The sequence below is a fragment of the Cebus imitator genome, unplaced genomic scaffold (genome assembly GCF_001604975.1).
Source record: "Cebus imitator isolate Cc_AM_T3 unplaced genomic scaffold, Cebus_imitator-1.0 Scaffold322, whole genome shotgun sequence".
In the NCBI taxonomy this organism is placed as follows: Eukaryota; Metazoa; Chordata; class Mammalia; order Primates; family Cebidae; genus Cebus; species Cebus imitator.
The window spans coordinates 1,037,448-1,054,005 of record NW_016107637.1 but is presented as its reverse complement, the minus strand read 5'-3'; the positions used below and the strand labels follow the sequence as shown (position 1 = coordinate 1,054,005).

The window sequence follows — 16,558 nt, the reverse complement described above, 5'->3', positions numbered from 1 at the left end:
AGTAAGGGAAGGAAGCTGGGCTCAAAGAGCTCAGCATTCAGCAGGAGTCATCGAAACAGGAGATTAAGTGCCAGTGTAGAAATGGAGGCTGAGTGTGAGATAAGTGCAAAAGAGGGAGGCAGTGATTCTGAATTGGTGGAGTTAGATAAATGAGACCAAAAAGTGAATGAACTTAAGGGAAAGAAGGGTTTTTCAGGTTAAAAAAAAACACTCATGAATGAACCAAGGTACAGAAGCATAAGCCTGCATTAATGTATTTGCAGAATTTTAAGTGGCCCAATGTGACCACAGTAATGGAAGAGAATATACCTTAATTATGGAACCAGATTGTACAGTCTTAAATGCCATACAAAGGAGTTTAGAATTATAGGCAATAAGGGAGCACTGAGGCTTTTAAATAGGAGTGATATCTATTCCGTTTCTGTGTTTTAGAAAAGAATACCTGGTAGTAGTAAAGAAGAATTATTAAAATTAGAGATTAGACATTATAGGCAGAATTAACAGAAAGGAGATGTAAGAGTCCAGTAGTCATTTAATTTTAAAAAACAGGCATTCAATACAATTTTATGATTAACGATTTATATTTGGCTATTCTTTTTTTTTTTTTAATTAACAATAGGAATCCAGACACATTTTGGACCACTACAGGAATGTTTCCCCAGGAGTTCATTATTTGTTTCCACAAACATGTAAGGATTGAAAGGCTTGTAATCCAAAGTTACTTTGGTAAGCAAATCTTACATTAATTTTTTCTTTTTTCTTTTTTTTTTTTTGGTGTTCCAGGTAAGGCTTATATGTTAATTTTCATTATCCTTTAATTTTTTCCACAGGCAGAAGGCATGTATGTAAACTTTTGGCAAAACACTAGTTTTTCTTTATAGCATGGAATCCAGTTTTATTGCTGGGCTGAAAGGGTGGGGATTATGGGTTAACTGCCTTGAGCTCAATTGGCCTCTCTGAAACTGTAAATTTGAAACCCTTCCAAAGCACATAATAATTTCCATGCAGTTTACTATGTGAAAGTCTTTGACAAAAGGCCCTATTAGGAACGTTAGACACCGGTTTGCCAGAACAAGTTTCATGACATCTTTATTCTAGATTCATTTGCCCAGGAGTTCTTTGGTTGAAAATCTGATAACCCTGATTATTTACATTGGATAGTTGTGGTTCTTCTATTACTAGTGGCATTTTCTGAGGAATTTAGGAGGAGAATCTCCCTTGGGACATCATTCTAATCCTATTTGTCTATTTAAGAATAAAATTATCAGATAAAATCATGGCAGGAAACAGAATACATCCTAGATGGTTCAAATGAAGAGGCTCTATTGATGGGGCTACTTGCAAAATTATGGCTTGGGTTAAGGGAACAAACAAGGCAAGGAATGATGAGGCCCTCGTAACTAACTATAGCAGGAAGCCGTGACCAGCCCTGGGAAGGAAATAGTGTTATCAGAGATCTGTGAGAGCTGGAGCCTGTGTGAAAGGACCTGACTAATAGGAGCTGTAGGCAGGAGAAACTGTCAAAGATGTGGCACTGAAGCAGGTAGGGAGTGGAGATAATAAAATAGGCTGATCTTACTTCCCCATACCAGTCTCCCCGTGGTGTCTCCCACTGACCAAATCCAATAAGACGCCAGTAGGTAAGTGAATCCATGTGATGTAGTCCTCAGAGGTTAGCTTCTCATGGCACAAAACAGGACAAAGAGGAGGAGGAATGCATCTGGAGTGGTAGAGACTGGACTGGGGACAGTGGAGAAAAGACTGTATTCCTGTTAAGTCTCTCTTTTGTCATTAATTATGGAGGCTCTGGAGTCAGACCTAAAGTTTGAATTCTGTTTCTGGCACTTACTAGCTGTATGTCATTGAACACCTTCCTTGGCTCCACAAAACCTGTTTTCTCACCAATAAAGTGGGTTAAAATATTTTTCTCATGCTATTGTAGTCAAAAGTGAATGGATAAATATGTCTGACTCATCATAGGCTCTCCAGGAATGTTTATGATCAAGACACCAATAGTAGTATAGCCAGAACACAAAAAAAATCTGAATAAAGCCAAATTCAAAAAAAGCTCTACTTGTTCTGCGTTGTATGGTTGCAAACATTTGGAAGATCAGTTACACAAGACTATTATTTTACTATAGGGTTTTCTTGGAAAACACAGAGTAACTTCCGTGATGTTTCTGATCTCAGTGCTCTGTGTAATTCCATTGTGCATGACAATCTCAGGCAGAGGGAAAAAGAAATATAGGTACAAAAACATAGAACCAGATTAACACTTTACTCACTTTGTTTACAATGTCAGTACGGACCTTGAAGATTGAAAAGAGCACATCTGAAGAGCCAGTTGATTTTGAGCAATGGATTGAAAAAGGTATGTGTTTCACCAGCATTGTTCTGAGCATGAAGGAGTAGATAATATTCCTTTGACTCTACATTTCCTGTCTAGCTGTACTTTGGTGAAAAAAAATGACTTTAATGATCCTGATCCTTGTGACACATTTAGGGCCCAGAAAGACCCAGGTTTGAATACAAGGCTGCTTCTTCATTTACTGGTTATATAACTATTAACATGTGACTTAATTTTTCTCAGTTTCAGAATCCTTGTCAGGAAAATGGTGATGCTACCTATCATTTAAGATTTTGGTGAACTAGTGTTTAGCATATAATAGACAATTAATATTAGTTTCTCATCTTTTTTCCATTCTTCCTAATTAATGGCACTATTTAAATATCACCATCAGAGTTGATAGCCTCTAATTAAACACAGCATCTTACCTTCATGTATCTATCTCTTTTCCCTCTCAAAACACCATGAAAATAATAGTAAAGGAATAAAAAGAGGCATAAACCTACAAGGACAAATAAACAACCAGCAAACTGAAGCAAATATGAGAAATCAGTGTATATTACGATAAAGGGAAAGCAGATGGAGGATTAGTACCTTCTTTGTTTTGTTTTGTTTTGTTTTTATTTTTCTTCGGAGTAGTACCTCCTTTAGCTGAATGAACTAGGTTATAACCTAAGTTCTTACCAAGGAGCATATCAACGAGAAGCAAGCTGCTTTGTCACACAGAACCCCGGAAAGGCAACAGGTGCCATGGGAAGTATGAATTGAGACCTGGGTCAGAAAACAAGGGTAATTAGTTGAAAATCTATATACCGAGTAGTCACACTCTAGGTACCTTTTTCCCATCCTATAAAGCTAGGTGACCACTCCCCTCTCCCACAGACCTCCACCATCACCCTCAAGAGATAATTGGAAATACAGACTGTTGAGGCTCAGAAGACCAGGTGTAGTAGACAGTGAGTGAGACGTGGAGTTGAAAATAGGATACTTGTGGAAGCCTCCATCCTGTATACTGGTGTTAACATCAGCAGCCAAGAATATACCCTCAGCTAGGAGATTGCAACATTCATCTCTGAAGAAATTAAATGGCCCCAGAAAAAAAGACCTATTGATACTGACAAAGGCTAGCTCATTTCTGGTTACCCTATTGAAGTCCAGTAATTAACAAGTGTGGCTCATGCACACAGTTTTCAAACATCCACAAGTAAAAAAAGACAGAGATCACCAGACATTAATGAAGTCCTCAAACCCTGAATATAATCAAGCTTTTAGCTCTAATTTCCAATCTATAAGAAATATAGAGGATAGAGGTACAAATTAAGTGAAACCACAAATAGGCAAGGTGATAAAATCTAGAATGTGGGGCTGGGCACAGTGGCTCATGCTTGTAATCCCAACACTTTGGGAGGCAGAAGGAGGAGGATTGCATGAGCCCAGGAGTTCAGGACTGGCCTGGGAAATGTGACAAGATGTTGTCTCTACAAAAAAATTTAAAAATTAGCTAGGCATGGTGACACATGCCTGTAATTGCAGCTACTTGGAGGCTGAGATGGAAGGATCACTTGAGCCCAGGAGGTTGAGGCTGCAGTGAGCTGTGATCACACCACTGCACTTTAGCCAGGGTGACAGAGCAAGACCCCATCTCTAGAAAAAAAATCTAGAATGTGAGACATTGTATAGGACAATTGTACTGATCTCTTCAGTAAGTCAAAGGCATTAAAAAAATGTGTGTGGGGAGAGAAAGCAGTTCAAAGTTAAAAGAGACTTAATTCCGATTTTAATAAACCAAATATAAGAAGACAGGGACAATAGGGGAAATTTGAATAGAAATTGGGTTTCATATTATTTTAAAGCACTATTTTTAATATTGTGATAGTGGTATTATGGTTATATAAAGAATTATTTTTTAGAAATGGATAATTACGTATTTGGGGGAGACTGGGCTCACGCCCATAATCAGCATTTTGGGAGGCTAAGGCGGGCAGATTGCTTGAGCTCAGTAATTCAAGAGACTAGCTGGGCAACGTGGAGAAATCTTTTCTCCACAAAATATATATATATTTGCTGGTGCAATCTTTGATCACTGCAACTTCTGCTTCCCAAGTTCAAGCGATTCTCCTGCCTGAGTAGCTGAGATTACAGGCGTGCACCACAATGCCTGGTTAATTTTTGTATTTTTGGTAGAGACAGGGTTTTTGCCGTGTTGGCCAGGCTGGTCTCAAACTCCTGACCTCAAGTGATCCACCTGCCTCAGCTTCCCACAGTGCTGGGATTACAGGCGTGAGCCACCGCACCTGGCCTAAAATACTTTAGTGGAAAAAAAATGAATTCACTATGATGAAATGTTAGTAGTTATAAAATCTAGATTACAGGTACATGTGGGAGTTTTTTTATGTTCTCTCGTTAGTATGTTTGATATTTTTCAATTTTTTGTAACTAAAAAAACTAAGCAAATGAAAAAATCTGTTTTCTGGTGGTAGAGTTGTACAAGAAGGAAAATATGATTATAATTTATTACTTATTTCAGGAGTAAATAACATCTAGACAGACAAAGTAATGTAACCATCAAGTAGGATTTCAAATTTGAGAGGAGGGAAGGAGGGAGAAGTTGAAGGAGGAAGAAGGGATTTCAGTTTTAAAAAGCTAAAATTTCACCTACCATAATATAAAGTCAGTAAAAAATTAATAAACAAGAAAAGGAATAAAAACATATTGTAAATCCAGGGAAAACAGCTTAAAGAGTTGAAAATGTTTACTTCTAGGAAGCAGGACTAGAGGAGAAAGAAGGACTAAGGCATATTAATGATTTTTATGATTTCAGAAAAGAGGAAACAATCACAGAGACTTCTCTTTTAATACTATGGGGCTTTTACGTTATGTACATTATTTTATATAAAATTAATTTTAAATACTGACAGCTATCATAGCAATTAAATCTTTCATGTTTCTAAAAGAATGTTTGATTAACTCATGATCAAATAAATTAGTCTGCTCTCAAATTACATAAGGAAACTTTTTTAAAACTTGGATACCAGAAGATTACTTCATGGGCCACACAATTATGCATCATAGTGAGTTTACTGAGAAGCTCAGCTCTAGTTGTTACCCACGGGTATGGTAAAATGGCTTCTTTCTGTTGGCAGCTGGATCCTCAAATTTTCACTTCTTTTTTCTTGAAAAGGGGATTTTAAAAAATAAATGTTTTAAAAAGAAATTTTCACATTTTATCAGTTCCTTATATTCCTTTACTATCAATATGATTGACATTTGCATTTCCTTTTGCTTATACACACTAGGATATTTTATAGCTCATAAATAGTTCATCTTTTTTGCCTTGTATATCCTGTGTCTCTAGTTTTAAATCATATCTCAACATGCAAATGATGATTTGATGATTCCTTCAAATCTGGTCTTATAGTTTACCAGATATCATATTTTGCTGAACATAAATTTCAGTAACTATTCTCATGTATTTTGATCTTTAACTCATTTCTTCTGTTACATTTGTGTTTTAGATTTGGTACACACAGAGGGGCAGCTTCAAAATGAAGAAATTATGGTAAGTAAATATACTTCATAGAATGAAAAATCAACCTGCACAGTGTATTTAGACCTAAAACCTATCTCTGTAGTCATAGTTAATAAATATCTTTATAATATTATAGGTTCTGTACCTAAATCAACCCCTAGAGAAAGTTGTTCTTAATATAAGCTAAATGTACATTCATAAATTAGGCTGTTTCATAGAGAGTGACAGCAAGATAAAACAACTCACTTTTTGTTTTATTTTTCTCATTCATTTACTTTGAAGTATTTATTTGGTTTGCTTTCTTTCATTTGATTCCATAGGCATTTTAGAATAGGAATCAAAAAAGGTCGAGATGCCAAAATTGGATGTTAATTTAAGCATGAAAGGACAAGGGAGATTCAGATAAGGGGAAGTGGAGCATAGGATCAGGAACAAATAAGCCAAAGAGGGATGAGATGGAAAGAGAACCAGTGTTTTTCGATAACATTCCATCAGGCTTTGCTTGTCAAGTGAAATGAATGCCTGTTGATGAGGAAGCTGCTGCCTCATCAGGAGCTCCTCTCTTCCTGCTAGTTGGTCAGACCATGGTTTTAGACAAATACAAAAAGTAAAACAACTGAATATCTACTTATTAGGTGGGCACGATTTGTTTAATTAAGGTTTCTCTAAATGAGGGTTAAAATGGTACCTTATCCATTAAGTTTTATTTCTTCACAACTTGCCGGAAGCTGCTATTAAATCGGTGCATCCCATTAGTTCCTTTCTCTCCCACCAAAATTCACCCAATAACTGGGGAAGCCATTGAAGTCAAAATGACTAATGATACTGAATTTTATCTTTCTGTTTTTTCTGTCTTTATGGGTTCTGATTAGTAAGCTCCTGCTACCTTTTGCATATTGTTTCAGGACTCCACTGTGGAGGGTCACAGCATTATAGAAAATTTGGAAAATAGTAAGGGGGAATGGGAGGCTGAAAATCACCCATAATTTTATTACCCTGGCCAGGCGCAGTGGCTCACACCTGTAATCCCAGCACATTGGGAGGCCGAGGTGGGTGGATCATGAGGTCAGAAGTTCAAGACCAGCCTACCCAAGATGGTGAAACCCTGTCTCTATGAAAAATACAAACATTAGCCAGGCGTGGTGGCGGGCCCCTTTAATCCCAGCTACTTGGGAGGCTGAGGCAGAGAATTGCCTGAACCCAGGAGGTGGAGGTTGCAGTGAGCTGAGATTGTGCCACTGCACTCCAGCCTGGCGACAGAGTGAGACTCTGCCTCAAAAAAAAAAAAAAAAATGTTATTACCCTGTCACAAAAGCTTTTACTACATTTATTTTCTTCTAGTTGTTGACCATATGCTGTACATAGTTAGAATAATGATGTGTGGACAATTTTATGTCATTTTTTTTAATTAGTAGTATTATATAACAGGCTTCATAAGTACAATTTTAAAATAACATTTGCCAATTGGCATGCATTTAAACTAATTTTCTTTTTCCTCCTTCTGTCATTATAAGTAATACCTTTTTTCTTACTTTCTAAGATTAAATTTCAAGGAATACAATTACTGGGTGCCAGGGTATAAATATATTTATAACTTTAAAATATATTGGCTAATTGCTTTCCAGAGAAATTATATAAATATAAAAATGTAGTCATGCTTCAGGGTAGTATATTCAGAGGCAACGCTAACCAGAGGAAACTTCTTTATTATGAAAAATACTTTAGAAAGATACTTTTAAAAAATTAGAAATTGGACATGGTAGTTCATGCCTGTAATCCCAGCACCTGGGAAGCTGGAGCAGGAGTGTTGCTTGAGGCTAGTTCAAGACCAGCCTGGGCAACACACGAGACCCCGTCCCTGCAAAAAATGACAGTTGCAGTTTTTAGCTCCACTTGCTATTTTTCATCAAATCAAGGCTGGTATTTAACTGATATGTACCACAACTATTATATGTAGCTGGCCTTATATATTGTTATGTATTTAGAATATTACTCTTGCATCAAGCCCTTTCTTCTGATAACTGCTTGTTAACAGTTAACTAGCATTGCTAAAAGCATTTATATTTATTTTTTCCCCTACAGGCACGTGATGGCTCCGCTACTTACTTGAGATTCATTATTGTATCAGCCTTTGATCATTTTGCATCTGTACATAGCGTTTCTGCAGAGGGAACAGTAGTTTCAAATCTTTCCTAGTAATTATTACAAAATGCTCTTACATGATTTTTTAACAACATATTTATTTAAACAGAAAGCTGTCATTGATATACTTTATTAAAAGGATTTGTATCAATTTGTTTCCGTTTTTATTTACATTCTTTTAGATATTTGGGGTAAAGGAATTCTGTTTTTATCAGTCAGCAGTACTGGCCACCATGCAGGAAATGAGGAAGCTTTGGCTTCAGTATATAATTTAATCAAGGAAGTGACTACACATGAAAATTTAATGGGTAATACATTGCCTCTTCACAGCATCCACTATAGTGCTCTTCAGATCGTAGTGCATTAATTTTTTTAATTGATCGATTGATGCAAAGGGCTAAGTGAGCAATATAGATAGTAAACAATGTAAGAGGTCAGAAAAGAGAAAGTACTTATGGGAAGGTTTCACTGAAGTCATGGAACCTGAGCTGGGCCCAGTAAAACAAATAATTTTATTTTTTCTTCTAAAATCATTTGGAATGGCCAATTCCAATTTGTAAAAAAAAATTCTTTAAGTAGGGTCTGGCTGTCACTCAGGCTATAGTGCAGTGGCTCGATCTTGGCTCATTACAACCTCCATCCCCTGGACTCAAACCATCTTCCCACCCTAGCTTCCCAAGTAGCTAGGACTATGGGTACATAACACCACAACTGGCTAATTTTTCTATTTTTGTAGAGAAGGGGTTTCACCATGTTGCCCAGGCTGGTCTTGAACTCCTGAGCTCAAGCGATCTGCTCACCTTGGCCTCCCAAAGTGCTGGGATTACAGGCATGAACCACTGCACCCGTCCTTTACTTTTGTTTGTTCTGGTTTGAAAACCTCAGAGAAATGTTAGGAAACATATAATCTTACTTTTTGTTGTTTTTGAGGCAAGGTCTTGCTCTGTCACCCAGGCTGAAGTAAAGGCTGATCTCAAACTCCTGGGCTTAAGCAATCTGCCTACCTCAGCCTCCCAAAGCATTGGGATTACAGGCATGAACCACCACACGCGGCCCTCTTTCTCTTTTTTGTGAATACTATTTAAGTCCACTGAAAAGATCTAGAAGCAGTGACATCCAAATATCAGTGAGCACATCAAGTACCCAGATTGTGATCTCTAAATAGCTTTCCCATTAATTGGAGGAATGGATAATTCCAAAAGTGTGACAAGAAATAAATAAGATGAGCCTGGGACATTTGTTGTACCAGAAAGTAGAGACTAATGGATAATGTCAAGAGGATACAGAAACCAATATGAAAGCACTCTTATTAGCAAAAAAAGAGAGAAAAAAAAAAAGGGCAATTTGAGCAGGGAAAAAAAAAATTACAGTTGACTGCAACCATACTTAATATATTTAAAAGTGAATTCATATTGATAGGAGAGAAGAAATAAAAGAGCAAAACAAAACCCTCATTGGATGCCATGGGATATAACTAGGGCAAAATTTCTCATAGAATATTTATATTTAAAAGGAAAGAATTGGGCATCTATCAGGTACGGACCATATTTGAGAGTTACTAAATAACCCTAGGAGATGTGAGAAAGTGCTTTGCAGAAGAATTCCAGCTCATTAATGTGGAAGATATAATAGAATTAGAAAATCATCATTAGTCCAGGCATGGTGGTCCACACCTATAATCCCAGCACTTTGGGAGGCCAAGGCAGGAGGAGCTCTTAAGCTCAGAAGTTCAAGACCAGCCTGAGCAACATAGTAAGATCCCATATCTACAAAAAAAAATTTTTAAGTAACAAAACCAGGCAGAGTGGTGTGTGCCTGTAGTGGTAGCCGCTTTGGAGGCTAAGGTGGGAGGTTTGAGCCCAGAAGAGTTCAGTAAGCCATGACTATGCCACTGCACTCCAGCCTGGGTGACAGAGGAAAACACTGTCACACAAAAAAAGAAAAATTATCATTGATTTGCATGAAATTAAATATAAAGGCAACAGTCAGTGGATTAGCATTAATTGAAAGATTGATGGGGAACTTTGCAATGCAGGGATCTGAGTCTATTGATTTACTAAAAATGGATTAACCAGTGTATCAGTTTTTGCTCTGTTACAAACCACTTCAAAGAATAATGGCTTAACAAAACAATTTCATTTGCTCACAATTCTGTGGATCTACTGGCAGTTTTTTTCTGGCTTGTGCTTGCTTTGCTCTATCTGTGGTCAGCTGGCAACTCCTATGGTCTAGATAGTGTAGGATGACTTCACTCACATGTTTTAAGGTTTGCAGATTAGGGGTCTAGGTGGCCTCCACTGGAACTATTCATCTCTGTTCCATGTTGTTTCTTGTCCTCCAGGGGGCTAACCCAGGCCTCAGCATTCTGAAAAGTAGCAAAGAGGGAAATCCCCAGTGTAGAAAGTTTTCTTTTTCTTCTGCCATCTCTAAATACAGTGCAAACGATTTTCAAGTCTCTGTTTGCCACCAGATTTGCTGTTGTCTGTCGAATCATGTCATGTGGCCAAGCCCAGAGTGAGAACAAGAGGTATCCGCCCAAGGGCATGAATACAAGGAAGTATGAAAAAATTGGGGCCGGCCAGGAGCAGTGGCTCACACCTGTAATCCCAGCACTTTGGGAGGCTGAGGCAGGCAGTTCACCTGAGGTCAGGGGTTCGAGACCAGCCTTGGCCAACATGGTAAAACCCCGTCTTCACTAAAAATACAAAAATTAGCCAGGAGTAGTGACATGTGCTTGTAGTCCCAGCTACTTGGGAGGCTGAGGCAGAAGAATCGCTTGAACCTGGTGGGTGGAGGTTGCAGTGAGTGGAGATCACGCCATTGTAGTCCAGCCTGGACAACAAGTGCGAAACTAAATCTCAAAAAAGAAAAAATTGGCTGGGGTGAGAGGGAGCCATTACTGCTACAATCTATTAGAATCAAACACAGTATGCTTCCTGATGTGATTTTATTTTTATTCTTTTATTTTTTTATTTTATTTTACTTTTTGAGACAGAGTTTCTCTCTTGTTGCCCAGGCTGCAGTGCAATGGCACGAACTTGGCTCACTGCAACCTCTGCCTCCCAGGTTCATGCGCTTCTCCTGCCTCAGCCCCCTGAGTAGCTGGGATTACAGGCATGTGCCACCACACCCGGCTAATTTTGTATTTTCAGTAGAGATGGGGTTTCTCCATGTTGGTCAGGCTGGTCTCAAACTCCTGACTTCAGGTTATCCACCCACCTCAGTCTCCCAAAGTGCTGGAATTACAGGCGTGAGCCACCATGGCCGGCCTCGGACGTGATTTTATTTTATGTAAAGCACACAGACCAACCTATGAAGTACCCCTGCCAAAATTATTGAACCTGAATTTAATCATACTCTAGAGACAGCTTCTATTTTCAGGAATCTCAAGAGCTAGAGGAACAAGTAAAGTAACACTGCAAGGCATCAAATACACTAGTAGCCATTAATGCAGCTTACTGAAATGTCTAGATCTGTGCTTTTCCTGGACATAGCAAGATAGTACTTCCTAGCATTAGTTTAGGTAAGTGCCATGTGACCAGTTCTGGCCAATGAGAGGAAGAATAATTGACTTCTAGGCTGAGGCATTTAGTTGCCTATGTGAGACCCTTAAGGGCTCTTTTCCTCCTGTGCCATAATTGACCAACAATGTTGTACACAGTAACTACTTTACAGTCTGGGTCTGGAAGTGAGACTGATGTTTAACGGGTAGCAGGGCTACCCCAAATCTTTTCTAGTAATTACAACAAAATGCTCTTGCATGATATTTTAACAATATATTTAAACAGGAAATTGTAACTGATATACTTTATTTAAAGGATTTGTATCAATTTCAGTTTTTATTTATATTCTTTTCAATATTTTGGGTAAAAGAATTTTGTTTTTATCAGCCAGCAGTAGCTCAATCTGAGATGGGTATGTTGAAGGAATGAGAAATTAAGCTTCATTGTTTTAAGCCAATAAGATTTTGGAATTGCTTGTTGCCACAATATAACCCAGCTTATCCTAACTGATAGACAAGTCTAGAATGTGGCTTATCCTACAGGGCAAGTGACCTGGTTTCTTCAAAAAGTCAGTGGCATAAAAATATTAAGGAAAGGGGCCCACTCTAGATTCAAGGAGATCTAAGAGCTCCTATAACCACATGCCATGTGTGGATCGTGATGGATGCTGATTTGAATAGACAAACTGAAAAATGACTTTTTTTTTTTTTTTTTGAGACAGAGTTTTACTCTTGTCTCCTAGGCTGGAGTGCAGTGGTACAATCTCAGCTCACTGCAACTTCCACCTCCTGGGTTCAAGCGATTCTCCTGCCTCAGCCTCCTGAGTAGCTGGGATTACAGGCACCTGCCACCATGCCCAGCTAATTTGCGTATTGTTAGTAGAGACGGGGGTCTCACCATGGTGGCCAAGCTGGTCTCAAACTCCTGACCTCAGGTGATCCACCTGCCCTCAGCCTCTCAAAGTGCTGGGATTACAGGCATGAGCTACTGCGTCCAGCCAAAAAAGGACATTTTTAAGATAATTGAGGAAATTTTCTTGTAGACTGAGTGTTACTCATTTTACTACGTGTGATACTGGCTTTAAGCTTAACTCCATATAGAACTGTGGATGAAATGCATGTATATACAAGATACATATAGAACTATGGATGACCGAAATGGCCTGATAATCTGGAATTTGCTTAATATTTAAGCAGAGACTTTATAAAGGAAAGGGGATTAGTTGAAGAAGTAAATGTGGCAATAAATTATTGAATCTGGGTGATAGATATATGGAGGTCGATTGTATTAGTATTTCTACTTTGTACTTTTCCACTTTTACATATGCTTTAAATTCTTCATAATAAAAAAAAAAATACTGCTACCGAGGACATCCTTGTGCATAAATCTTTGCCCTTCAAATGATTTCCTTAGATGAGATTCTCAGAAGGGAATTAATCAAAGTTAGCAACAGTTTTAAGGCTCTTGGTACTTACTGATAAATTGCCTACTAAGATTTGTTTCACAGATTTAGTCTTGGAAAAGCAGGGATTTCTTTCTTTCTTGTTTGGATGGAGTCTCATTCTGTTGCCCAGGCTGGAGTGCAGTGGTGTGACCTCAGCTCACTGCAACCTCCACCTCCCAAGTTCAAGTGATTCTTCTGCCTCAGCCTCCCGAGTAGCTGGGATTACAGGACCCCACCACCATGCCCAGCTACATTTTTTGTATTTTTTAGTAGAGATGGGGTTTCACCATGTTGGCCAGGTTGGTCTCCAACTCCTGACCTCAGGTGATCCACTTCCTTGGCCTCCCAAAGTGCTGTGATTACAGGTGTAAGCCACCACACCCAGCCTGGAAAAGCAAATTTTAAATGCAGAAGAATAGGAAAGGCATTTCAAAAGCCACATCAGTATGACAGATAAAAGATGTGAAGGTGAGCAGTCATTCATAATGATGAATTTCAGGAAAGATGAATAGAAAAGTCTGAGTAGAGCAAAAAATTAAAACTGAATATTAGTTAGATCACAGGCTTTCAGGTATTTTCCTGTAACAATGGAACCATTAAAGGTTTTTGAGAAGGAACGCGAATTACAGCAATTGTGTTCGTGTTCAATAAAATGAAATGCTAAGCATTTTCTTTCTGCCAGGTTTCTAAACTGAAATGGCAATAAGTCTTTGTATAAGAAACACTGTGTTGAGGCTTACAGATTGTTAGAAGGGATCTCCAGAGGTTATCTGATTGATTTCTTTGGCACAGTCCTGGTGAGTTATCTTTAATTCTTTTTTCTCTGCCTTCTGTGGATGCAGGAAACAAGTGAAGAATGTGGAATATCCACTTCATATATAGTATTTGAAAACAGCATGCTTTAACTTTCATTTTTCTAGGCTTTAAAAAACTCCTTGTCCCCTTAAACGACTCCAAATTTCAGGCAATGAATATGACATGTAGCTTTACCTTTTTGCTTTGTTTTGTTTTTTACTGCTGAACTACTCCATCACCTTTGTTTGTTTCTGAGAGAGGGTGTCACTGTTGCCCAGGCTAGAGCACAGTGGTACAAACACGACTCATAGCAGCCTCAACCTCCCAGGCTCAGGTGATCCTCCCACCTCAGCCTCCCAGGTAGCTGGGACTACAGACATATGCCTCTATGCCTGACTAATTTTTCGTATTTTTATAGAGATGGGGTTTCGCCATGTTGCCCAGGCTAGTCTCGAGCCCCTGGGCTCACAGGATCCTCCCGCCTCAGCCTCCCAATGTGTTGGGAATATAGGCATGAGCCACTGCTCCCAGTCCCTCACCTTTTTAAAGTCTCATTTGTCCTCAATTGGCATCCTCTTTCCCACTCATGTGGCCTTTTCTCCACCTGCCACAGACTCCTGACCAGCACAGTGCTATGTGTACTGTGTATTAAGTCCTTTGTGTTTGCTTTTCCTCTGCCTGTAGTGCTCTTGCCTCTGGTGTCGGTATAGCTGGCTTCCTCATTGACATCAGGTCCTTACACAAAATTTCCTTCTCAATAAGACTTTTTCCTGCTTCCCTATCTAAAATTAGAGTGTTCCTGCACTTACCCTCGCAACAGAAACACATTCAATCTTTCTTCCCTATTTTATTTTTCTCCTTTTCTTAGGTTAAGGACCTGTTGCAGCCACCCTGTGTTCTGTATTTGGGAGTTCTTATACCTGGCTCTTCATTTCTATCATTAAAATTCAATTTAAATTTTTTTCTTTTAATGATATTAGTGATATCCCATGTATCCTTTGAAAGATGAGGGCAGTGCCACCTTCATTCAGGTGTGAACATTTTGAGTAGGAGGTTTAATCAACTGGATTACCCTGGGGCTCTCTCATCCTTACAGGGTCAGCCCTGCTGATCACTGTCTAACACCTTTTTTCTATTTATGATGTATGTTATGTTTATCATCTTTCTCTCTCACTAGAATGTAAGCTCCCGAGGGCAGGGGGTTTTGTTGCTTTTGTTCATGAGTGTATCCTCAGGGCTTAGAATCGTTCCTGGCATATATATTTTCAATAAATGTCTGTTGACTGAATAGGTGAACATTGTTCATTTATTTGCATACTTGTATCTCTTTATACTGTAGAATCTTTGAGGCACTTTGAATAAAGCTAGTTAACAATGTATGAATTTTTAGACCACTTACTGTGGACCAGTGCCTATTACAGTGTCTTGCATAAAATTTAAACCAATAAATACTTATTTAAAGGGATGGATAAAAAAGTAAAAATCTAATGACATTTTATCCATATACCAAGTCAAGGCAAAGAAATATTACAGAAATGAAAATCGTGTTTATCACTCATTTATACATTTTTTTTTTTTACAGCATATTGTATTGTTGAGTACTCTCTCAGGAATACCCCTCTGCAGGGGTCACATGGGGGGAGGCATCCTTTGTGGGCTTCACCTTCTAGGTGATGTTCCAGCAGCCCTGTGTAACTTGACCCCGATAGAGAGCCTTCTGGGAGATAATGTGTGGCAGTGTACATCGGAGTTTTTATCATGCATTTAGCCTTTGGCACAGAAAATATCCTAATAATCAGATAAAGGAATATACAAGATAAGTGGACAAAGATTTATAGCAATGATGTCTATAAAATAGAAAAACTGGAAACTACTATGCAGCTTATATATTAGAAAGTATGATATATACAAACATAATTGTATATGAATTATATATATATACATGTAAAATTTTATATGTATAAAATGGATACTTCTGGTTAAAGATGGTGGGGTAAAGGAATTTTTACTACATCCCTTTTCTCAAAACATTCACAACAAAAAGAATTACACAAAGAAAAACATTCTATCTTCAAGGAAGCATTATAGGAGAGAGATCCAAGATGGCTGATCACTAGCAGCTCGGGATTGTAGCTCCCAGTGAAAACAAAGAGAACGAGAGGACACCACACTTTCAGACGAATTTTTGTTGCTCATGCACCAGGAGATTCCCAGCGGAGGAGCCCCACGGGTCACCAGCGTGACTCTTGTGGATGGCAAGGCGGTTTTGCTGCTGCCTTGGTGCGGTGGTTCTTGGTGCAGAGTCAGAAAAGCACCATCAATCTTAACGCCGCTGTTTTGGCCAGCGCAGTGGGTTGCTCAGATTTTAGCGCAGGGAATCAACAAGTTGGATGTCCACTCAGGAACCCAATTATAAAGATAGTAATTATAAATACCACAGATGGATAAATTTATAACGAAGGGAAGAAAACAGCCTAAAAAGGCTGAGAATACCCAAAATCAGAATGCCTCTCCCTCTACAGGGGATCACAGTTCCTCATCAGCAATGGAACAAGGCCTGATGGAGAATGAGTGTGTTCCATTAACAGAAGCAGGATTTAAAAGGTGGATGATGAGAAACTTCTGGGAATTAAAAGAACTTGTTCCAACCCAATGCAAAGAAACTAAGAACTTTGAAAAAAGGTTTGATGAAATGTTAACAAAAATACACAATTTAGAGAGGAATATAAGTGAATTAATGGAGCTGAAAAACACAACAGGAGAACTTCGCGAACTATGCACAAGTTTTAACAGTGGAA

General features: G+C 38.6%; 1 protein-coding gene and 1 long non-coding RNA gene across 4 annotated transcripts in view; one reads left to right on the top strand and one right to left on the bottom strand.

Moving 5' to 3' along the window:
• HSPB11 (heat shock protein family B (small) member 11) overlaps positions 1-8,169 on the top strand; it is a 22,596-nt gene extending 14,427 nt beyond the window's left edge. For 2 of the 3 annotated variants that reach the window (XM_017504436.2, XM_037729869.1), the window contains 4 exons: positions 620-726; positions 2,303-2,371; positions 5,863-5,906; positions 7,959-8,169. In XM_017504436.2, the coding sequence (XP_017359925.1) occupies positions 620-726; positions 2,303-2,371; positions 5,863-5,906; positions 7,959-8,072 (334 nt within the window). In that variant the 3' untranslated portion in view covers positions 8,073-8,169. The remainder of the gene's footprint in view (positions 1-619; positions 727-2,302; positions 2,372-5,862; positions 5,907-7,958) is intronic. The other variant, XM_017504434.2, reaches the window with a different exon arrangement.
• The window catches only part of LOC108286535, a 17,478-nt gene continuing 3,210 nt past the window's right edge, over positions 2,291-16,558 (bottom strand). The window contains exons 2-3 of the long non-coding RNA XR_001817956.2: positions 3,032-3,118; positions 2,291-2,451 (exon numbers count right to left, since the gene is read on the bottom strand). This is a non-coding gene — a long non-coding RNA (uncharacterized LOC108286535). The remainder of the gene's footprint in view (positions 2,452-3,031; positions 3,119-16,558) is intronic.